The sequence below is a fragment of the Solanum tuberosum genome, unplaced genomic scaffold, assembly GCF_000226075.1.
Source record: "Solanum tuberosum cultivar DM 1-3 516 R44 unplaced genomic scaffold, SolTub_3.0 scf00394, whole genome shotgun sequence".
NCBI lineage: Eukaryota > Viridiplantae > Streptophyta > Magnoliopsida > Solanales > Solanaceae > Solanum > Solanum tuberosum.
Window position 1 is genome coordinate 289,486 of NW_006239329.1, and position 24,190 is coordinate 313,675.

Genomic DNA, 24,190 nt, shown 5'->3' on the forward strand with positions numbered 1-24,190 from the left:
TTAAGCATTCACAACTTTCAGTCACAATTTTTTTACCACTTCGTCCATCACTTAAATATCATAAACCACTTTTCGACATTATGTTAACATTTACCACTAAAATACCTCAATATATCTTAATATTTATATATAACTTTACACAATCCACTCCACCTCATAAAAAAACATTTAACAATTACTTTTATCCACAAAAACTATTAGATCTGTTCCCTCACAAATTGTAGCATAATTTCGTTCCTAATTTGGGAAGGAAGAAAAAGTAAAAAAGAAAAGAAAATAAGAAAGTGGAGAGCTGTGAAGAAGGAGAACTGAGTGAGGAAGAACATAAGAGAAAAGAAGATAGTGAAGAGCTATGGGGAAGGGGGACTGGATGGGGAAAAACGAAAGAGAAAAAGAAATGGAAAGGGGGTGGGGGAAAGAAGATAGAAGTGAAAAATTAATTTTCAATCTTTTTTTTTTTGGGTCCTTTTATTGTATTTTTATTTTTCTTTTAATTATTTTTTATCTAAATCTTTGTGTTACGCTCTTTTATGCGTGAAATCACGCATTTGTTCCAACTCAACAATTAAGTTTCCACATAAGCTTGGTCAATGATCAAAGGGGTTTATTATGTTGAATTTCATTGAGTTTATGAGTTTAGTTGACAAGGAATTTAGTAGAAAGGTCCAGAATACTAACGCATACAAATACAAGGGTCCATCAGACCATTTCGCCAAAAAGAAAAGGAAAAAGAAACCAAAAAACTAGAGAAAATTAAATAAAAGACAAAAGTTACTAAAAAAAAGTAATTATCAATTATGACTTCAATTATAATTTTATCTACCCAACCCCACATAGTAACAATGTTGTTTCATTCTGATATGAAAATGAATGCTAATTTAAAGTGAAGAGATTGTTCGTAAATGTGAGAAGATTCTATTAAAGAATAACTACTTATTACCTTTGTTATTATTTATTTATAATGCAATATTAATATTGGATCTTCATAACTAATTGTAATTTTGAATAAAAAAGAAAATAAGACAAAAGAATAAAAAAAAGGAGTGTAAAATTGCATATATTTTTTCCAAGTAATTGACATGGGAGTATATCTACAAGAGCAGAGCTAAGTATAGCTGAGGGGCTCATCCAAATACCTTTAGATATAAAATTATCTTGCTTCTATATGATTAAAATTATGTTTTATGTAATATAATAGATGTTGAATTTCTTCAACATCGTGTAGTTACTTTTTCATATTTTGTATCATCTTGGCTCCTTATGAATCTTCTTGTGATCTTTGATACTATTAATTAACACTATTTTTAAGCCACATGCTTTGACTATAGTATAATATAAATAAACTTCAAGAACTTGATGGCACGTTATTGTCACAATCCCTAAGAAATGGTCGTGCAAAGCATACACATTTTACATGTCATACTTCATTATTATCTTAGCAAAATACTATAAATTGGATAAAAAGTGTCTCTTTCAACCACATTATATTTGTCAAATTAAAATGTCTAAAGCATTGGCTCTTGTGGTGGTGTTATTTTTTGTGTTATTTTGTGGAAAATGCTATGGGGAACTTAGAGTTGGATTCTATGAAGGAAAATGTGGTAAGACAAATGTTGAAGGTGTTGTCCAAAATGTTGTAGAAACATGGCATTTTGAAGAGAAGGAAAAGGATATTGCAGCTGCTCTTCTACGTATGCATTTCCATGATTGCTTTGTTAAGGTAAGAAACTTACATATACAACTCTTGCATTTTCTACTTCTTTCATCTTTAGTGTCAAATTCAGTAGCAGTGGCGGATACATAATTTTTTTACCATGAATATGCAGGCGAACCACTATATTCACTACTCTTTTCGTGTCATTTTATGTGATGAAGCTATTTAACTTGACCCAAAAGTTTTAATAAAGGAGAGAATATTGGAATGTGTGGTTTTAAACATATAATGATATTTTTGTGGTGAAAAGGCCCAAAATAGACCTTTATTCTTGGTTAAGACTTAAAGTCATTCTTATTTTTTCATGTGGAACACTAATTGTCCCTCATGTTTGCAGTATTGATGCACCTTTGGTCCTCTGCAACTTTCGTCTATTTTTAACATTAGTTTGTCCACAATTTAGAGTATGGAATGTTCAATGTGTTCCTCTATATTTAGTAGAAACAATAACTCAATAAGAGAAGATGAGAAAAAGAGTGTTCTATTAAGAAAATTGGATTTAGCTGCGAACTTCGTCACTAATTCACTTGTAGCTAACATAAATCGATTGTTGAATAAGAGTAGCGATAGATTTTGTTGTTTAGGTATATAAAACTTGTCCATTGCTAAATCCTATCTTTTTTAGTCCAAACATCATTATAGCTAATTAAATCAAGAATCTACCTTTATTTGTACTGTTGCACATGAAATCTTACATAATGAGCCTTTCGATCTCAAAAAGTAAAGACAAGTTTGAGGGTGGATCAGAACTGCGCCAATACTATAAACATGAAGTATTATTAGTGTTCCACTTAAAAAAATAAGGATAACATAGAGTCTAAACTAAAAAATAGGACACTATTTTAAGCCTTTTCTCTATATTTTTGTGCCCATAAAATCATGTTATAAAGGGTAAAATGAAAATTTTATGATAATTTCCTTTTGACTTTTCTTATTTTGCTCATGAACCAATTCCATAAAATTTTGGTATTATGAAAAAAAGAATGTTCTTTATGAAATATTTATGGTACAATTTTCTATTATCATTGAATAATATTTTTGCTATATGTACATGATGAATAGGGTTGTGATGCATCTATTCTATTGGATGGACTCACCAGTGAGAGAAAAGCAGTCCCAAATTCAAGTGTTAGGGGATTTGGACTCATTGATGCTATTAAAGAAGCTTTAGAAGCAGAATGTCAAGGTCTAGTTTCTTGTGCTGACATTATTTCTATGGCAACTAGAGATGCTGTTGTCTTGGTAAATTTTACATTTTATTTCATCATTATCACTTCGATTTATCATTTGAGATTTTCTATGTTACTACTATATAACTAAGTCCTTTGATCGCTATCGATATGATGTGAGGCTGATTTGCTAATCGTAACAAACTTGATTCTATTCCAAAAAGGACGAGAAGACCTTTGACCTAGGTTGAGAAGGAATTGGGGTCACTTTTTTTCTTCCTTTTTTTAAACTATAGTTCTCAACAAGGCTCGAAGACCTTCGACTAGATTTGAAATGAACATTCGTTTAAAACATGGGTGGGATTAATTAGTAATTTTCTCTATTTCTTCAATGGTAGCATTGATACTTGATAGTATATATTTCCTTTTTATCTGTCTCGAAAAGAGTATCTCTTTCTATATTTAGTAAGTTTTTCAGTTTCAATATTTTACATGACAAGTTTAAGATCACAAGATTTAAATGGACTACACACATCATTAATCTAAGATGACAAGATTCAAACGTCTCATTTAATTTCTTAAACTCCATGCCCAGTCAAACTAAAAAGTAACGATTTTTTTCATGACTTATTTGATTGGTCTTGGAGTTAAGAAAAAACTAAAGATTCCCGAAACTCGTGATCTTAATACGATGAGATGTTTAAATTATATTATTTATGACATATAAATACATGCATCCTAATTTGTGTTAGTTTTGATTATAAAATGGCATAGGCTGGAGGAAAATGGTATGATGTAGAAACAGGACGAAGGGATGGAGATGTTTCCTTAGCTTCAAATGTGAATCTTCCTGCTGCTACAATTTCAGTTTCTGATTCCATCAAACTCTTTGCAAGCAAAAATCTTACCCAATATGACATGGTTTATCTTCTAGGTAATTTCACATTTTTACAATCCTTCATTTTATTGGGACGATGTCCAGTAGCATGTGTGCACCTCGAGTCCTCGACTATTTATCATGTACATACTATCTCCCACCACGGTGAATATACAATCAAAGAAATTACCTAACACATTTTTTTTTTAAAACTTTTAGTAAGATTTGAGCAACGGTCGATCTATGGTTCACATCTCATTATATTGCCTATTAGGACATACCTTTGGATGCTATCCTTTTTAACGTTTTTATTTTACAACCTTTATCTTATTCTAGATTTTCTTTTTATGACAATGGAACTCAAACTAGCTTGCGTGCACCTAGAGTTTTAAGCCATACTCTTCTTTGCTTAGTGCATTTTAGATAAATTAATTATAAATATTAAATAAACTTTTAAATACAAATACAAAGTTCGACCCAGAATTATTTATTGAGTTTTGATGTATCCATAACTCTGTTAGGTGAATCTACCCTATGATGAGTACATGCTACCTCGTAACCATTAACAAACATGGTCACTGAATAACTTTGACCATCAAAACTTAGCCAGTTTGAAAGAAATCACGTACTAAATTAAATTTGAACTCTGATGATTTTCATCTCATTTCATTGACCGTTAACTACTTGTTTATTTTTTATTCTAGGTGGACACACTGTTGGAATTGCTCGTTGCTCACTCTTCAAAGATAGAATATACAACTTCAATAAAACTGGTGGTCCTGATCCAAGCATGAGCCCATGGCTATTGGCTGAATTAAAGGATAAATGTCCTAGAATTTCATTAATATTTGATAACACTTATCCTCTTGATGTGAAGACTCCATCTTTGGTAGATAATTCATAATTTCAAGAAATTAAAAAGGGAAATGGGGTTCTTCAAATTGATCAACAAATAGCATTGGATGAATTGACAAAGAATATTGTGGATGATATTGTTAATGATCCTGATTTTTACACTAAGTTTGGTGAGGCCATGGTGAAATTGGGTAGAGTTGAAGTATTAATTGATGGTCAAGGAGAAGTGAGGAAATCATGTAGGGTTGTTAATAAGAAGCCATTTATTTTTGGAGGGCTCAATTAGAAAAAAGTCTATTTTTTTTGTTAATAATTTATTTGCTTATTGTATAAGTTTTTTTTTGTTTCATTTTTTGTATTGGGGGGGGGGGGTAGAGGACCTTTCCTTAATTGATTCTTTGGCATTTGAAATTTGAGTATTGTTGTACTCTTTTTCTTTTGTGTATTTTTTATTCTTTTTTGTAATTTGATTTATTCTTATTGAAATAAGTTTTTTTTTTGGAGTTTTTAAAGTGTGAACGAGAAATGTTTTTCAAAACAAAAGAAACTTATTTTGAGAAAAAATATTTTTTTAAACATGAAAAAACGAACACATACCAAACACACCTTGCGATATGTTGTGCAAAGTTGTTGTCTCTTTCCAAGACAAGACAATTCCTAGAATGACTCACCTTTTTTATTTGGATTTCGAGAGTTAATTTTTTTTAATTTTAATAGTGAATTTGGATATGAAAATTTCAATTTCTTAAAAGTAAAATTTACGTATATGAAAACTACATAAAAAGTACTATAAGTCACAATATTTAATAATTCAAAAAAGATATATGCAAAAGTTATGGTTAAAGAAAACATTTAGAATTGCAAAATTCAGATTTGTCGCATAAATTGAGACAAAAGAGAGTAATTTAATACCACTAGCTAGAATAATTTATGGACAAGCACTACACACAAAAAAGAAGAGAATTAGGTATGCCATTTTATTGCAAATCTATTGCTAAATCGCATCTAGCTAAAAATATTTGTTGATAATTCGTTGTTAATCCATCGTTAAACTGGATTACGATCAAAAGGATGAGAGATCAGCCTTGATCTTATGAATGGTTGCAACATCAGTCTTGAATGACTTAGCCCGAATCTGATCATCCATTGTACCGATAATGCACTAGTTCTTTTTGAAACACAAACATGTCACCAATTTGTAGAGTTTGAGTATATATATAGAGCTTCTTAGTAGTGTCCACTAAGTCAACCTCGAGGCTTCCTTCGATCATGAATAATAGCTTGGTTGCACAAGGGTGAGTGTGGGGCGGGTTGGCGCGCCCGCCACGGAATTTAAGGACAGCAAGTGAAGTACTCTGTCCAGCCAAAGGAGAGAACTTTGCCTTGCTAGCTTTTGTTACTTTGAAGTTTGCATATAAAGACATGATCGGCCCAACTCGCTTAAGTTTATTAGATGGATCAATAAGTTGATTTGGACCATTTTGGCGTTCTCAATTAAACTTTGACCGATATGATGTCATGTCAAAAAATTTCAAAATGATATTTTTTTTAGTTTGATGTATTATTTATATAGTTATAGTACAGAACTTTTTATATGAAGTACTTAAAAAATTATAAATAAAGAAATTAACATATGTCTCACAACTCTGTGATTGAAAAAAGAAAATTGGAACTATGAAAGAAACAACATTGTTTGAACATCTTAAGAAACATTCATTTGAATATACAATGAAACAACATGATTGCTAACATGAGAAATGTAAGCATACAAACGAAAATAAGCATGTCTCCATGACCTCTTAAAAACAATGAACCACAAACACCCCAAAAGCTTAGTGCAAATCCTATAGCCATTGAAATGTAAAACCAATCTACTTCATCTTTGTCACTCTCATCATCTTCATGCTTGTTATTTGGAATATTACCATCCGAACTGCAGTTCACCAAGAGTGGAAGTCCGCAGAGTTTGTTTCCTTGAAAACTCGTGGAATCAAAGCTTTGAAGTTGAGTGCTCACTGGTATCATACCTGACAAATTGTTATCAGATAGATTCAAGTAGCTCAAAGTGGGCAAACTCGAAAAGCTTTGTGGGATTTGACCATAAAGTTGATTTTCTGAAAGATCAACAGTTTTCAAGACTTTCATGTCACCAATGTCATTTGGAATCCTACCAGTTAGGTTATTTTTGGAAAGATTAAATGATCTTAATCCTGCAAGACGTGTTACACTTATAGGAATATCTCCCTCAAATTGATTATATGAGAGATCAAGGTATTCTAATTTCCCTAACTTTCCAATTACATTTGGTAACTTTCCAGAAAGCATATTACTAGAAAGCTCAAGATGTTCAAGATTATTAAAATCAAACAACCATTTGGGTAAACGACAATTGAAAAAGTTTCCAGAAGCCTTGAAGGTTGTGAGAGAAGTCAAGTTAACTGGACCATCAGGAAATGGGCTAGTAAAATTACAGTAACTCAGGTCAAGAAAAATGAGATTTGGGAGGTTGAAAACCCATTTCGGAACAGAAGAGCTTAATTTGTAATTGAAAGAAAGATCAAGAAATTTGAGTGAAGAAAAATTGTGATGATCAAGTAGAGGTGTTATATGATGAAGACTACAACTGGATAAACGAAGATCAACAAGAGAAGGAAGCATGTTAATAACCTGTAGCCATTCATTAACTTTGCTAAGATCAACACTTACCATCTGTAGGTTCTCAAGACTCGAAAGACTTGGCAGCCACTCAAGGCTATTTATCCTTGGATAAGTAAACTCGAGCCTATCAAAAAACATACCTCGCCCAATCTCTTCATGACGAGTTACATAACCTAGATGTAGTTCAATCACATGACGAGATAGATTGTTGCACACGACCCCTTCCCATTCACAACAATCTTTTCCGACAATCCAAGAAGATGGAATATCCGATGGATCGTGTATTTCTTTCTTCAAGGTCTCCAATGCTCGTTGCTCGTTTTCTCTACAAATCCCTACACAAATGACAAACTTGGTATTTTTCAAAATAAAAAACAAGAGAACCCATAGTGTTATTGTTAACACTTTCATGGTGTGTAATGTTTTAGACTAGCAAGTGAAAAGTATTTGCTTATATTTTTTTTTTCTTTGAAATTGTATATATTAATTAAGTCAACAAGTCTTCTCTACAACTTTATCAATTGTCCCTGTTTGGGCCATGCATGCAATGGTGGATCCAGAAATTTTATTTCATGGGTGCTCAATTATTTTTAGTTTGAGAATTGCTATATAAAGTGGGTGCTTAGTTAATACATTATTAGATAAATTATTAGATAATACATTTGAATAAATTATTAGATATTACAAACAAATATTAGTGTTTATTGCAAAAAGCAATAGATGCTTAAGCACCCATAATTCATAACATACATCCGCCACTGCATGCATGCTCACGTTGATGAAGTTGTCTTGCTGATAAAAGAGGACTTTTCTTAAAAAGTTATAAACAACAAATGCAGTGTTTTAAAAGGCGGGGCATGAGGTGAGCTTTTTATACAGTACGGGGTGAGGCGTAAGCCCATGGATCAACATGTTTTATAATTTTATAATAATCTCTTTCATAAACAAGGTTAATTAGATAATTTTATTGTTTTTAAAATAATTATAATATCAACTAATTAATAATCAGATGTTTGAATGATTCATTATTGGTTGTTTGACTCGAAGACTTGTTGATTTTAAAGAGTTTTTTTTTTCTTCCTCATAATTGTATGTATTAATTAATTAAGTCAAGAAGACTCCAACAAGTCTCCTCCACATTCCACAACACTATTAAGGTCACATTTGAATTTGATTTGAAATCATGATTTGAAGTTAAAGTTGAAGTTTGGATATGAAACTCAAATTTCTTAATTAAGTTGTATCTTTTAGTCAATAACATGAAAATTTTACAGGTTGTGAAAATTATATATAAAAAAAAATTAACACTTATATTATTTTACTAAATGAGCAAATCATAGTTCAAAAATTGCTATAAAAATTGAAGTCGACAATCTAATAATCTTAAACATGTCATGCGAAATTTTTTTTTTTAAAGTTGCCAAAAAGGAAAAAAAATATTATTATTTTTTAAAATGAAAATTGAAGTTATGTTTGGATATGAACAATAAATTGAGTTGTTTTTGAATTTTTGTGAGTGATTTGGAGTGAAAATTTGGAAAAACAACTTATTGAAGATAGGCTTTTCAAATCTCAAAAATATTCAGAATTCAACTTCAAGTTACCTTTTATGTGGCACCGACAGAATTTCGAGAGTCACTTGAATTTTATCAATCTTTTTAATATTTTAATTTGTTAATTGTTGTGATTTATAATATTTTTAGGTAATTTTCAAATATATACTAACTAAAAAGGAAAAGTAAGACAAACAAATTAAAACAAAAAAAAAAACACAGAAACTCCACAATTACCCTCAGCTAGAAGCAAACACGTCGACGAAGGAATGCCTAGCTACTTCTAGCCACTTCTTTAAATGATCAAATTATTCTTATCGAAGAAGCAGACATGTTGACAAAGACATGCTAATAGTAAAATAATTCAATTTTTGTATCTATATGAAAATATTCCATTAATAATCCACGGTACAGTCTTTCCACGTAGTTTCTAAGCACATCGATCCCTCTCATATGTTTCCAAGTTGTCCTTCTTTCACGCACAATTGACTTGTCAGAATGGAAATTTTGTTCGTAATTTGACTAGTTATTACTTCCTATATCTTCATTTTATATGTATTAATTTTTTTTAAAACTTACATAAATTTCACTAATTTAGGAATTAATTATTCAGATACATTCTAATATGTAATATTGCGAATCCTATAAGATTTTAGTGCATCCAGATATATTTAGATATGTTCAAATACATGTTTTTCGAGATACATGCAATCAAAATTAAGCGTAATTTATTCTAGATACATCGTATCCAATTGAATTTGCATGTATCGATCTAGGATACATAGACAAATCTCTCCCGCCTCCCTTCCATCTCGCTCGTCACTCTCCTATGTATCGGGTACCCCAGATTCATGTGGATCACACCAGTTACATACAAATGCATGTATCTAGTGTGTACCTAGTATGGTTCGCATGTATCTGGGATAAATTATTATCTGACTCACCTCCCTCCCCATTTCGCTTGCCTCTCTTCCTATTTCAATGTATCTAGTAACAAAAATACATGTATCTAAATTCTAGGTATATCTTCCTCAATTCTAGATAATTTTATTAATTTTAAAATAATTATAATATCAACTAATTAATAATCACTTGTTTGAATGCTTCATTATTGGTTGTTTGACTCGAAGACTTGTTGATTTTAAAGAGTTTTTTTTCTTCTTCCTCTTAAATTGTATGTATTAAGTCAAGAAGACTCCAACAAGTCTTCTCCACATTCCACAACACTATTAAGGTCCCATTTGAATTTGATTTGAAATCAGATTGATTTGAAGTTAAAGTTAAAATTTGGATATGTAACTAAATATAAAAGGTATCCTATCAGTCATTCCCAAAAAAATTGCCTTTATTCGCTGCAAAAGGGCAAAGAAATGTTGATTTTAAAAAATGAAATGGAAAAATTAAGAATTACAAAATAAGGGTTTAAAAGAGTTAAAAAGAAAAGTATATACTTATATATAATAGAATAATATCTTCTTTCACGAAAAGATTATGAAAATTGAAGTTATGTTTGAAATGACTTTCTGTTACAACACCTTCCAACTTATTGTTAGTATTGAATTTCCAGTAAGTTTATTACCATCTAGTCTCAGTTCCATTAATGAAGACGTATCTCCCAATCCCATTGAAAAGAAGTTACTCCTACCTTTGAATAATTCAGATACTTGTCCCTCAAATTGATTTTTTGAAAGAGAAAGAAATTCTAATTTCCCTAAAATTCCAATTACATTTGGTAACTTTCCAGTAAGCATATTACCAGATATGTCAATATTAGTTATTGAGCTCAAATTTGAAATCAGACTTGAAACTGCTCCCTCAAGACGGCTTTCACTAAGGTAAAGTGATTCTAGATCTTTGCATCGATAGAGCCAATTTGGTATGGTGGAGTTAAGGTTATTATCATAAAGATCGAACTATTTAAGTGTTGTTATGTTTCCACTCTTATTTGGTATTGCACCTTTAATACCACTAGAACGGAGGTTAAGATGTTCTAGATTACTTAAATCAAAAAACCATTCAGGTAAAAGACAATTGAAAGAGTTTTCAAAAGCCTAGAAGGTTGTGAGAGAAGTCAAGTTAACTGGGAAATGGGCCAGTAAAATTACAATCACTCAAATTAAGAGAAACAAGATTGGAAAGGTTGAAACCCATTTGGGAATAGGTGAATTAAACCTAGAACTAGAAAGATCAACCAAAGAAGGAAGCATGTTAATAACATGTAGCCAGTTAGTTGCTTCGCAGAGATCTACATGATACATTTCCAGGTTCTCAAGACTCAAAAGACTTGACAACCACTCTAGGTTATTGATCCTTAGATAACTTATGTGTAGTTCAATCACACAACGAGTTAGATTGTTGCACACAACTCCTTCCCATTCACAACAATCTTTTCCGACAACCCAAGAAGAGGGAATATCCAAGGGATCATCTACTTCTTTCTTCAAGCTCTCCAACGCTCGTTGTTCATTGTCTCTACAAATCCCTACACAAACGAATAAAAAACAAGAGAAACCATAGTGTTATTGCTAACACTTTCATGGTGTGTAATATTTTGGACTGAATAGTATGTGTGGCAAGTATAATTTCTTGCTATATGTATATACTAGTAAAAATGGCCGGGCAAACAACATGAGCAAAGTTAATAGATTTGTTTTATTGTGCATTTGTATTACAGATGAAATTAGTAGTGACAAAATGTAAAACGATCAAAAGTGAGATTTAATGTATAAAATGAAGAAATAGAAATATAAAATGCAGCCACCACAGGATTTCTAATTTTCAATTGGAATGACATTTGGAAATGACCCATTGGGATTAAGATACAACTTTATTTTTTACATGTATAGAGAACATAGAAATACCGACCAATAAATCTGATATAAGTACATACTTTAGCCAACGATGTACACAAGGAGGTAATCTTTGGTATTATTCTTTACCCAAACCAGTAGTATCAAATAGAAGGGCATGCTATGAAGTCATTGACTTCATATAAATTTTCATGCCTCTTTTCTTGCAAAAAATGTGAGGTATGCTACATGAATAAAGAATATATTAGATGAAGCAATAAAAATACAAAATATTGTTGAACCAGGTGACTTGAAGGAATGTTTTGGTAATGCACCTTTGGAATACTGGTTGAGCAAATTGTGTAAATCCAGTACCCAAAGCCTGAAATAAGAGAATGGTTATCGGCAACATTCCAAGTTTATTGTCTCCACACCCACTCAATCCGCATGTTCGACCATCCCACCCCCTAGTACCTCCGAACAACTTACTCTCCATCCCACTCCCATAGTGTACTGCTAGATAAAATATAAATGCATTGGGGTTAAAAAAATATAGCTTGGTCACAGGCAGTGATACCCAAATGAAACAAAAAGAAATTAAAGATATGAACCAGATTCAGGACTAAACATGGATCTTGTCCTGCAAATAATGAAAAGTCAAAGAAGTATCAAGCTGACAAATAATAGCATGTGAACCTTCAAATTTTGTCGAACAGATTCTTCATGTATCTCACGACATCCCTTTTTGTATCACTGAATTTAATACATTCCGACAGCATCATTAACAAATATACTGAAGTTATATGAGTCATTCAAAATAAAAAATAAAGAAAAGTTGATAATTTCTTAAGCTAGAATTGTCCGTGTAAATCAGAGATGCAAGAGATACATTACTAAATTGGTTTGCAGCTCTTCAACACACAACACAGGACGAACTAATTGTCTAGCAAATGACCATTATACTTTAGGGTTTCGTTTGGTGTGAGAGATAAAAATAAATAGTGATGGGATACGGAAATAGTGATAGGATAAAATATTTGTATCTTGTTTGGTTGTCATGTTTAAGATAACTTTTCCCACCATTTATATCATAGTGATGGAATAAGTTATTCAATATACTGGTGGAATAAGTTATCACATGATAGCTAAATCTTGGGATAACTTGTTCCCAACCAAATGACCCTGCAGAACTCTACCAGCCAACCAATGGACAAACGAACGAACGAACCATAACCAACCGACCCCTTAAAACTAAAACAGATAAAAAGATGAAGCTGAAATTGACAGAAATATCAAAAGAAGCAGAAATCAATGTCCAACTCAAGTCCCTTACTGGAAACTTTTGTAGTTTGAAAACCTCCTCCCAGGATACACACACGATCCAACACACACGGCGTTAGTGAAGTCGCAAACAATTTGTAAAATTCTGTTGCGTTGCCAGGACGATTTCTTGTTTGTTGAGGATTCATTGATACTCTGATCACTTTACTAATCTATATATAGTGCAACACCAGAGACATCGTAAAGAATCACAACACCGATAAATTGAATATACACAAAGATTCTATTTTAGAGAGAATTTAATAAATAATTGGGATCGTAAAGAATCACAACACCCATAAATTGAATATATGCAAAGATCCTATTTTGGAAAGAATTTAACAAATAATTTGGAGCATAAATATTCTTAAAGCATGACTATGATTTAAGGTAGGAATGTTAATTTGGAGGCACACGAAGGGAAAAAAATTCAATATTTTTATTTTATTGAAGTAACGCTAGAGTGGAACTGATTAGAACAATTTTCATTATTCTATTCATTCATTTCATTTTGCATTTCCATCAGTCACCAAAATGAAAAACTTATGAGTGTTTTCGTAGATGTTTGAGGACCTAATTACCAAAGTAGCTCAAAATTATAAGCAAAGGTAACCTAAAATTATCAGGTAAAGCAAGTTAAATCTTTCATTGAAAGAAGCATCCAACAAAAATAAAATAAAATTGAAATTAAAACCCAAGACAATCTCAAATATAAATTACACTGATAATCTGAGAATATAGCATAAAAAAACTCTTACCTGGTAGTTAACTGTACAACCAACGAATATAAATTGAGCAACATAACACCAAGGGAAAACACAGGGAAAAAGATGATAAACCAAAAAGTGGAAAGGAAGAAAAGGAAAAGTAAAGCTGTAGAGAAGGTGAAGTGAAGTGAGAAAGTTCCGTAAAGAAAGAGCAAATAAGTACACGTGTGAAATGACTGTGCTCCCAAATCAGACGCAACAAAATAAATGTTGTACAGCGGAAATGACGGAAATGCCCTCTTGACCCGAAGCTCCTCTTTTCTCATCTATTATATAGAGTAATAGCTATTAATAACCGTATAGTATAATTGAAAATAAATGTGGACTGCTTGACTTTAAAGTGTTTTTTTTTTTTTTTTTTACTCCCTCCGTTCCGGGTAGATCATGTTTCCGGTCAGATCTGAAAACTCACCGGCGGGATCTAAGGGAGAAGAGAAAGAAGATGAGAAGCAAAAATGCGGTGCTTGTATATACCACTCATATCCTTACAGTCTGTGTAGTTGCTATATTGTGATGCAACTGCGTGTGGGTCTCTTCTGTCTCTCTTTGGGTGTGTGAGGGGTTTACTACATTTAACTTCTCATGTCATAAGTCATACTCCCTCCGTTTCACAAAGAATGACCTCCTTTCCTTTTTAGTCAGTTTCAAAAAGAATGACCTCTTTCCTTTTTTGGTAATATTTTACTTTTTGCTTTCCACGTGGCATGTTTAAGACCACAAGATTAAAGGCAATTTTGTATATTTGACATAACTTTAATTTAGGACCACAAGATTCAAAAGTCTTCTTTATTTATTTAAACTTTGTGCCAAGTTAAACCTGGTCATTTTTTGTGAAACGGAGGGAGTATATATTAATTAAGTCAACTTTATCATGTCCACCATGTCCATAATGATAAAGTTGTCTTGTTGATAAAAGATGACTTTTCTTAACGTTTTCATATTAGAAGAAAAAAGGACTTTTCATAACGTTTTGTGAACTTAGGTTAAAAATGGGTGTAATTATTTAAATATGTTGTAGTAAATTTGTCGTGTAAAATATTGAGATAGAAAAACTTATTAAATATAAAGAAAGACACTCATTTTTAAAACAAATTAAAAAGTAAAATAAAACACTTAAACTAAAACCAAGAAAATGTAATCATTAAGTTTAAAATCAAATATTTAATAAATTTCTTATAATAAATATAGACGATATGAAGTGACCCCATAAATCTTAAGCTAGCTCCATCACTTTGTTAGAGTTGAACATTTTAAAGAGTTCTCTTTTTTCTCCAATTAAGAGCACATTTGACCATGCGATATAAAAACATGGTTTGAAATCATGAGATTAAGTTGAAGTTGTTTGGCATACATTGTGAACTTTTTATATTGTATGTTTTCTCATAAACATAAAAAAACTCATAAGTTGTAAAAAAATTAAAATTATTCCAATTCTTTATATAATTTTACCAAATAAACAAAAAATTATAAAATCGCATAATACATTATCACAAAGTTAATGTAAAAAAATATTTATTGATCAAACTTTAATTCAATAATAAAAAAATAAACATAAGTTGTAGTGCACTCTTTAGATAAATTTGATAAGAAAATAGTGAATATGGGTGAATATAAATGGTAAAGTAGGAATTGATTTGAAGTAATAATAATAAATTTTATGTTGGTGAGAATAATCATTAAATGAGATATTTTAAAAGTAACTATAAGAATTATAAATTTTATTTAAATATAAAATAAATGGTTTGTAGATATAAATGTGAGGTTTTTTTTACAAATACTTGAGAGTCAATTTTTGTATTTAGAAAATCTCAAATCATGATTTTTGGAGATTTTGAGATTTCATGAGATGAAATCAACATCATATCTAAATATTAATTTCATCTTATAATTTTATATCATGAGATGAAATCGCATGATAAAACGACTATTAATTAAGCAAGTCTTCTCTACAACTTTACCAAGTGTCCCTGTTTGGGCCATGCATGTCCACCATGCCCACATTGATGAAATCGTTTAGTTGATAAAAAGAGGACTTTTCTTAACGTTTTCACATTAGAAGGAAAAGAAAAAAAGAAGGGTTAATAATAGTTACTTCTTTTGTTCCATATTAGTTATTATATTTATTTATTTTAAATCTTATCCTCATCTCTCAACAAAGCTAGCTACTCTTAGTGGTATCTGAATAATCATAACATCATCAACTAATAATCATGTATTTGAACTCAGGATATAATCAATAATAATATTTATTTTCAAGAACAATTAAATAAGGGGAAATAATTACCTTATAAAATGACAAATGTTTTGAAATAAATTAATGGGAAAAAAGTCTGAAAAATACTTCAACTTTGACATGGAGGACCTTTTACCTCATGCACTATTTAATAATGTATTTTAAAGGTATATATGTGGACACGTTACTATTTATAATGATGCAATATTTATGATGTCCACGTGGGCATATATATACCTTTAAAATACACTATGAAATAGTGCAGGGGGATAAAAGGTCATTTCCAAAGTTCGATATTGTTACAACAATTTCGGTCAAAGTTTAGATATATTTCAGACCTTTTTCCTTAAATTAAATAAGTATTTTAAATAATATTGACAACTACTATAAGACTGAGAGAGTTGCTTCCAAAAAATCAGAGGTTCAATACAGGTGGCGATGTGGAAAATCACATATCATAAGAGAGCTTCCATGGGGTGTAGTCAACTTCCAAATAAGAAACAAATTCGAAGTCTGATGGTAGAGATTTTCTTGATCTTCCTCTTGGTGGTATGACTCAAAAGACTATCCATCTCTTGTCTGCTATTCATTGGGCAGAATAGATTTATGATTGCTTTCGTAAATAATTTTAGTTTTAGAAATTCAAATTTTCAAATGGAGCTTAAGTGACCTTTGGCTTTCGATAAGGAAATTTAATAAAGAAGGAAAGGATATTGGAATGCATGGTTTTAAACCTATAATGATATTTTTGTGGAGAAAAGGCTCAAAATAGATCATTCTTATTCCTTTTTCACATGGAACACTAATATAATTGTCCCTTTTGTTTGTAATATTGATGCACTTTTGGTCCTCTTAAACTTTCGTCTATTTTTAACATTAATTTTGTCCACAATTTAGAGTATGGAATGTTTGGTGTTCTTCCTCTATATTTAGTAGAAACAAGAACTCTAGGAGGGAAGATGAGAAGAAGAGTGTTCTATTAAGAAAACTGAATTTAGATGCGAACTTCGTCACTAATTCACTTGTAGCTAACATAAATTGATCGTTGAGTAAGAGTAACGATAAATTTTGTTGTTTAGCTATAAAACTTGTCTGTGGCTAAATCCTATATATCTTTTTTAGTCCAAACATCATTGTAGCTAATCAAATCAAGAATCTACCTTTATTTGTACTGTTGCACATGAAATCTTACATAACGAGCCTTTCGATCTCAAAATGTAAAGACAAGTTTGAGGGGGGACCAAAACTGCACCAATACGATAAGTATGAAGGATTATTAATGTTCCACGTGAAAAAGTAAGGATAACATTGAGTCTGAACACAAAGATAAGAGACACTTTTATACTTTTTCTCAATTTTTGTGCCTATAAATTATGTCATAAAGGGTAAAATAATTTTCTTATTTAATGATAATTTCCTTTTGACTTTTCTTATTTTGCTCATGAACCAATTCCATAAAATTTTGGTATTATGACAAAAAAAAGAATGCTCTTTATGAAATATTTGTGGTACAATTTTCTATTATCATTGAATAATCTTTTTGCTGTATGTACATGATGAATAGGGTTGTGATGCATCAATTCTATTGGATGGACTCACCAGTGAGAAAAAAGCAGTCCCAAATTCAAGTGTTAGGGGATATGAACTCATTGATGCTATTAAAGAAGCTTTAGAAGCAGAATGTCGAGGCCTAGTTTCTTGTGCAGACATTATTTCTATGGCAACTAGAGATGCTGTTGTCTTGGTAAATTTTTCATTTTATTTCATCATTATTACTTCCATATATCATTTGAGATTTTCTATGTTACTACTATAATTAAGTCCTTTGATTGTTATCGATATGATGTGAGGCTAATTTGTTAATCGTAATGAACTTAATTATATTCAAAAAAAAAGTGAGAAGACCTTTGACCTAGGTTGAGAAGGGATTGGGCCACTTTTTTTTAAATAAAAAAAAACAATAATTCTCAACAAGGCTCGAAGACCTTTGACTAGATTTGAAATGGATTAGGTAAAACATCCATTTAAAACATGGGCGGGATTAATTAGTAATTTTCTCTATTTCTTCAATGGTAGCACTTTTAATCTGTCTCAAAAAGAGTTTTTCTTTCTATATTTAGCAAGTTTTTCAGTTTCAATATTTTATATGACAATTAGTTTAAGATCACGAGATTTAAATGGACTACACACATCATTAATCTAAGATGACAAGATTCAAACATCTCATTTAGTTTCTTAAACTCCATGCCCAGTCAAACTAAAGAGTAATGTTTTTTTTTTTCATGACTTATTTGATTGGCCTTGGAGTTGAGACAACACTAAAGATTCCTGAAACTCGTGGTCTTAATACGATGAGACGTTGAAATTATATTATTTATGACATATATATACATGCATTCTAATTTGTGTTAGTTTTGATTAAAAAATGTCATAGGCTGGAGGAAAATGGTATGATGTAGAAACAGAACGAAAGGATGGAGATGTTTCCTTAGCTTCAAATGTGAATCTTCCTGCTGCTACAATTTCAGTTTCTGATTCCATCAAACTCTTTGCAAGCAAAAATCTTACTCAATATGACATGGTTTATCTTCTAGGTAATCAATCCTTCATTTTATTGGGATGATGTCCAGTAGCATGTGTGCAATTCGACAATTTTATCATGTACATATTATCTCCCACCAGGGTGAATATACCAAGTAACTCTATTCACTGAATTTGAGACGGGTAAAATTAGAAAATACCTAACACTTTTTTACTTTTACTAAGATTTGAAAAGTGGTGGATTTATGGTTCACATTTCATTATGTTGCCCATATTAGGGCACACCTTTGGATACTTTCCTGTTTAACGTAACGTTTTTATTTGTCAACCTTTATCTTATCCTACATATTCTTTTTATGACAATGGTACTCAAACTAGCTTGCGAGTTGCATGCACCTAGAGTATATACTGTACTATTTTACTAAAAATCCAAAGGTAGAGCCATGTGATTTTAAATTTAAGGGTTTTAGGCCATAATCTTCTTTGGTTACCGTGTTTTTAGATAGATAATTAATTATAATATTAAATAAATTTTTAAACATGTATGCCAAAATTATGTTGAGTTCTGTTGTCAAGCCTCAAACCTACACCCTGGACGTGGCCGGTACTCGAGAACCATTGCTGGCCCCAAGCGAACCCTTGGCCTGACTAACTTACTCAGCGGAAGACTTAAACACAAGAGATATAACTCATGAAATAACTTCATAAATATCTTAGCCAAAAATAGCAACTCAAGTTTTAAACAAATACAACTAAAACGAATAAGACTAAAGAACTATAACTATCTGTCTACGAAGCCTCTAAAACAAGGAGGGATGTCGGGGCAGGACCCCGATCATCCTAACAACTGAAAACTAGAAAGCAAATGATAAAAAGAGTCCTCCGGAATGCAAGGAGGTTCACCAACTGAATCTGAGTGCTGAACATGATCAACGAGGTGCTAGATGCTAATCTTGGTTACCTGCATCTGCATCATAAAACGATGTAGGCAAACTGGCATGAGTACATTGAATGTATGAGTATGCGAGTTGGAATGCTAAACATAACATAGGCTTGAAAAGATTCTGAAAGAAACACTTACCTTGGCTCTTCTCAACTCAGAATACTCAACTCAAAATAAAGCAATGAAACACATGCAATATATGAAAAGCTTTATAAAACAGTAAAAACAACTTAGTTCGTTAAAGAAAATGCAATAACAAACTCAACTTTACTCATATAGTAAAGTAATATAGTTTCTATGGGAGTTTCTCTAACAGATAACCACCACTATGAGCCTAAGTGGTGATACAACGTCTTGCCTATGCTGCCAGAACTGTCCTATACTTTGCCGTCATATAGAACGCTTAACTTAGTGGATCCATTAGCTTATGCTAAAAGCATCTTAAGGAGTCATCTAAAAAGTATGATTCTTTACTACCCATGATGACTACATGGTTTATGGAGACGTGAGTTATCTGAACTCAAACTTGTCCCCATATCGGTGCTCAATACTACTCCCAAAATATCTTAGCTCATATGTTTTGTAAAAACAAAACTTCTTTCTTTGGTTTGAGATAATTACTCAAAAAACTTAGCTTAAAAGCTCTCTTGAAATCGATGTTCCCTTTCTTTCTCAAATGTGAAAACATTTTTTAAACTCTTTGGGAATACATAGTCCCCATATACTTCTTTGAAGAAATGAACTTCAATCTTTACTCTTTACTCTTTACTCAACTTGAACTTTAAGTCTTAAAACAAAGTTAAAACGTTTGTAAAAGATCTTTGAAAACATTGATGACTATAACTTCCCTTGACTAGCTTCTTTAAATTCTAGACTTGACTCCTAACTTTCCTTGAATTGAATTATGGATTCAAGGATCATGATTTGAGATAGGAAAGATCCCATGATGTTTAGGAGTGTTTTTAGATAGCTACACTTGAGAAAATATCAAAATTTCACTGTTTGAAGGTGCGTTCGCGATGCGGAGAAGTATTTCAATTTTTGGTTCGAAAACAACTTTTGAGGCAGAACGGTCTGTGACCGCTCCGCGATGCGAAATGATTTTTTCCCAAATCTAGGGAACAAGTCCGCGACGCGGAGGCACTGCCTAGATTTGCCCGACGAAAATTCCTTCTTCGTTTGGTTCTTTCCCCAAACACTCAGAATCATTTATACCCTCAAATAACATCAGATTCTACTCGAAAACACAACTAAAAACGTGAATCAATCTCAAGAAAACTCCAACAACACAACCCACAAGGATTCAAACGAACTTCATCAAGAATTTAAGGGATTTACTTTCAAATCAATATACTTTGCTGAAATTGAATCAAATTGGACGTGTGGGTGAACTAACCCAACGCTATGCGATCTCACATACCTTGTAGGGATCACCCCCAATGAAATCCACAAGCTAAACTCGACGATCTTGACGAATCTTGCTTCTCTTATCCTTTCTCCTCTTATTTTCACTTTTCTCCAAGCCCTAGAGTGCTTTGGTAAAAGCGTAAACTGATCTAATTCTGATTAGACCCTAACTTAATCACCAAAAATGAAATAAAATAATTGGGCAAGGAAAAGACTAAACGATCCTTTCAAAATCCGGATTGGATTGTCCTTATTCCAACAACCCAAATTTCAAAGGGCATAAATTACTCATACAAACTCGGAATCGCGCAAACTTAGAGGCATTGGAAAGGTTATTCCAAGATCTTTCCAACCATATCTGGAAATACACATAACTCATCCTGATCTAGGAGTTATGGCTGTTTGAAGTTGACCAAAACTCAACTTATTCTAACTTAACAAAATTTCCAGATTTTTCATTCTTTCCAAAAATGACTATTTCCAATTATTAGCTTCTTCCTAGTCATTTCAAATTGCGAGATGTTACATCTGTTGAATCCATAACTCTGTTTGGTGAATCTACCGTACGCTGAGTACATGCTACCTCGTAACCATTAACCAACATGGTTACTGAATAACTTTGACCATCAAAACTTAGATAGATTGAAAGAAATCACCTATTGAAATTTGAACTTTGGCGATTTTCATCTCATTTCATTGACCGTTTTACTTGTTTATTTTCAATTCTAGATGGCCACACTGTTGGAATTGCTCGTTGCTCACTCTTCAAAGATAGAATATACAACTTCAATAAAACTGGTGGTCCTGATCCAACCATGAGCCCATGGCTATTGGCTGAATTAAAGGATATATGTCCTAGAATTTCATTAATATTTGACAACACTTATCCTCTTGACGTGAAGACTCAATCTTTGGTAGATAATTCATATTTTCAAGAAATTAAAAAGGGAAATGGAGTTCTTCAAATTGATCAACAAATAGCATTAGATGAATTGACAAAGAATATTGTGGATGATATTGTTAATGATCCTGATTTTTACACTAAGTTTGGTGAGGCCATGGTTAAATTGGGTAGAGTTGAAGTATTAATTGATGGACAAGGTGAAGTGAGGAAATCATGTAGGGTTGTTAATAAGAAGCCATTTATTTTTGGGGGGGTTCAATTAGAAAAAGTTTATTTTTTTAAAATGTATTTGCTTATTGTATAAGTTTTCTTTTGTTTCATTTTTTGTATTGGACCATTGATTCTTTGGCATTTGAAATTTGAATATTGTTGTACTCTTTTTCTTGAGTGTATTTTTTATTCTTCTTTTCATATACTCCCTCTATCCCAATTTATGTGACACATTTCAGATTTCGAGATTCAAATAAGTTTATCTTTAACCGTAAATTTTTCATATATCTTTTAAATATTTTGAATCATCAATTATTGTCTCTTATATAGTATTTTTTTTATGTAGTTCACAAATATACAAATTTCATTTTCAAAGAATTGAAGACTCTATGAGCAAATTCTCGACCAAACTTAAATTGTTTGACTCTCAAAAAATGATTGGGATAGAGGGAGTATTAGGTTGCAATTTGATTGATTCTTATTGGAACTGTTTTGGATTGTACCTTTCCATCTTATGACTCTTTTATTGTCTAGAAACTCAAAGGTCTTGCCTTAGATTTAATACATTGATAATATCGAAATCTCAAAACTTTTTTCTAATATGAAGTACGAACACACGCGGAACTAACATTTAAGAATCAATATAAGTCATAAAATGATATTTTTCATAAAACTCATAAAATATGCGAAAAATAGAAACAACTCTTCACAAAATCTGATATCACTAGTACAAGTCTCTAAAAGTATCGACGAGGATCATTTAAACAAGAAAGGTGATCAAAACACAAGGGTGAGAGAATAATTGGGACAAAGAGAATAATTTAAGGACAAGCACTACACAAACAAAAAAGAAGAGAATTAGCTATGCCATTTTGTTGCAAATCTATCGCAAAATCGCATCTAGCTAATAATATTTGTTGATAATTCGTTGTCAATCCATCGGTAAACTAGTTTACAATCAAAAGGATGAGGGATCAGCCTTGATCTTCTAAATGGTTGCAACATCAGTCTTGAATGACTTAGCCCAATCGAATCTGATCATCCATTGTACCGGTAATGCTCTAGTCCTTTTTGAAACACAAACATGTCACCAATTTGTAGAGTTTGAGTATATATATAGAGCTTCTTAGTAGTGTCCACTAAGCCAACCTCGAGGCTTCCTTCGATCATGAATAATAGCTCGGTTGTACGAGGGTGAGTGTGGGGCGGGTTGACGCCCCCGCCACGGAATTTAAGGACAGCAAGTGAAGTACTCTGTCCAGCCAAATCAGAGAACTTTGCCTTGCTAGCTTTTGTTACTATGAAGTTTGCATATAAAGACCATTTTGGCATTCTCAATTAAACTTTGACCGATATGATGTCATGTCAAAAAATTTCAAAATGATTTTTTTTTGTTTGATTTATTATTTATATAATTATAGTACACAACTTTTTTTATGAAGTACTTAAAAAATTATAAATAAAGAAATTAACATATGTCTCACAACTCTATGATTGAAAAATGAAAATTGGAACTATGAAAGAAACAACAATGTTTGAACATCTTCAGAAACATTCATTTGAATACAAAATGAAACAACATGATTGCTAACATGAGAAATATAAGCACACAAACTAACTTTTGATGATAGCAATATCCTTAATCATATCTCTCAACATACTGGTAACTTTGCAAGCAACATTTCCCAGCTACGGTCTAGAAAACGAAAATAAGCATGTCTCCATGATCTTTTGAAAAGCAATGAACCACAAACACCCCAAAAGCTTAGTGCAAAACCTATTGCCATTGAAATGTAAAACCAATCCACTTCATCTTTGTCACTCTCATCATCTTCATACTTGTGATTCGGAATATTACCATTCGGACTGCAGTTCATCAAGAGTGGAAGTCCGCAAAGTTTGTTTCCTTGAAAACTCGTGGAATCAAAGCTTTGAAGTTGAGTGCTCAATGGTATCATACCTGACAAATTGTTAATCAGATAGATTCAAGTAGCTCAATGTAGACAAACTCGAAAACTTGTGGATTTGACGTAAAGTTGATTTTCTGAAAGATCAACAGATTCCAAGATTTTCATGTCACCAATGTCATTTGGAATCCTACCAGTTAGGTTATTTTTGGAAAGATTAAATGATCTTAATCCTGCAAGACGTGTTACACTTATAGGAATATCTCCAGAAAGATTATTGCTAGACATATCCATACTTGTAAACAACGCCAAAATGGTGTAATACGGGTACATGTTGCCTTTA

The 24,190-nt window shown here is 31.8% G+C and overlaps 2 protein-coding genes across 13 annotated transcripts; one reads left to right on the forward strand and one right to left on the reverse strand.

Moving 5' to 3' along the window:
• Window positions 1-1,501: 1,501 nt before the first annotated feature.
• On the forward strand, window positions 1,502-4,901 carry LOC102597377 (peroxidase 60-like). Its single transcript, XM_006362585.2, has 5 exons — window positions 1,502-1,720; window positions 2,777-2,956; window positions 3,658-3,817; window positions 4,465-4,631; window positions 4,668-4,901. The coding sequence occupies exons 1-5, from the start codon at window positions 1,502-1,504 to the stop codon at window positions 4,899-4,901; spliced, it is 960 nt and encodes a 319-aa protein (XP_006362647.2).
• A 1,366-nt stretch (window positions 4,902-6,267) lies between these two features.
• Window positions 6,268-24,169, reverse strand: LOC102592079 (probable inactive leucine-rich repeat receptor-like protein kinase At1g66830). Of its 12 annotated transcripts, none has more exons than XM_015303091.1 (3): window positions 13,694-13,853; window positions 11,339-11,997; window positions 6,268-7,658 (listed from the first exon to the last, which is right to left on the reverse strand). In XM_015303091.1, the coding sequence occupies exons 2-3, from the start codon at window positions 11,362-11,364 to the stop codon at window positions 6,329-6,331; spliced, it is 1,356 nt and encodes a 451-aa protein (XP_015158577.1). In that variant the 5' UTR covers window positions 11,365-11,997; window positions 13,694-13,853; the 3' UTR covers window positions 6,268-6,328. The 12 variants fall into 12 exon arrangements, 10 of the variants coding, with proteins under 10 accessions (XP_015158577.1, XP_015158575.1, XP_015158576.1 ...); XM_015303089.1 differs by having other exon boundaries at window positions 11,339-12,128; XM_015303090.1 differs by lacking the exon at window positions 13,694-13,853 and adding an exon at window positions 12,949-13,687.
• Window positions 24,170-24,190: the final 21 nt, after the last annotated feature.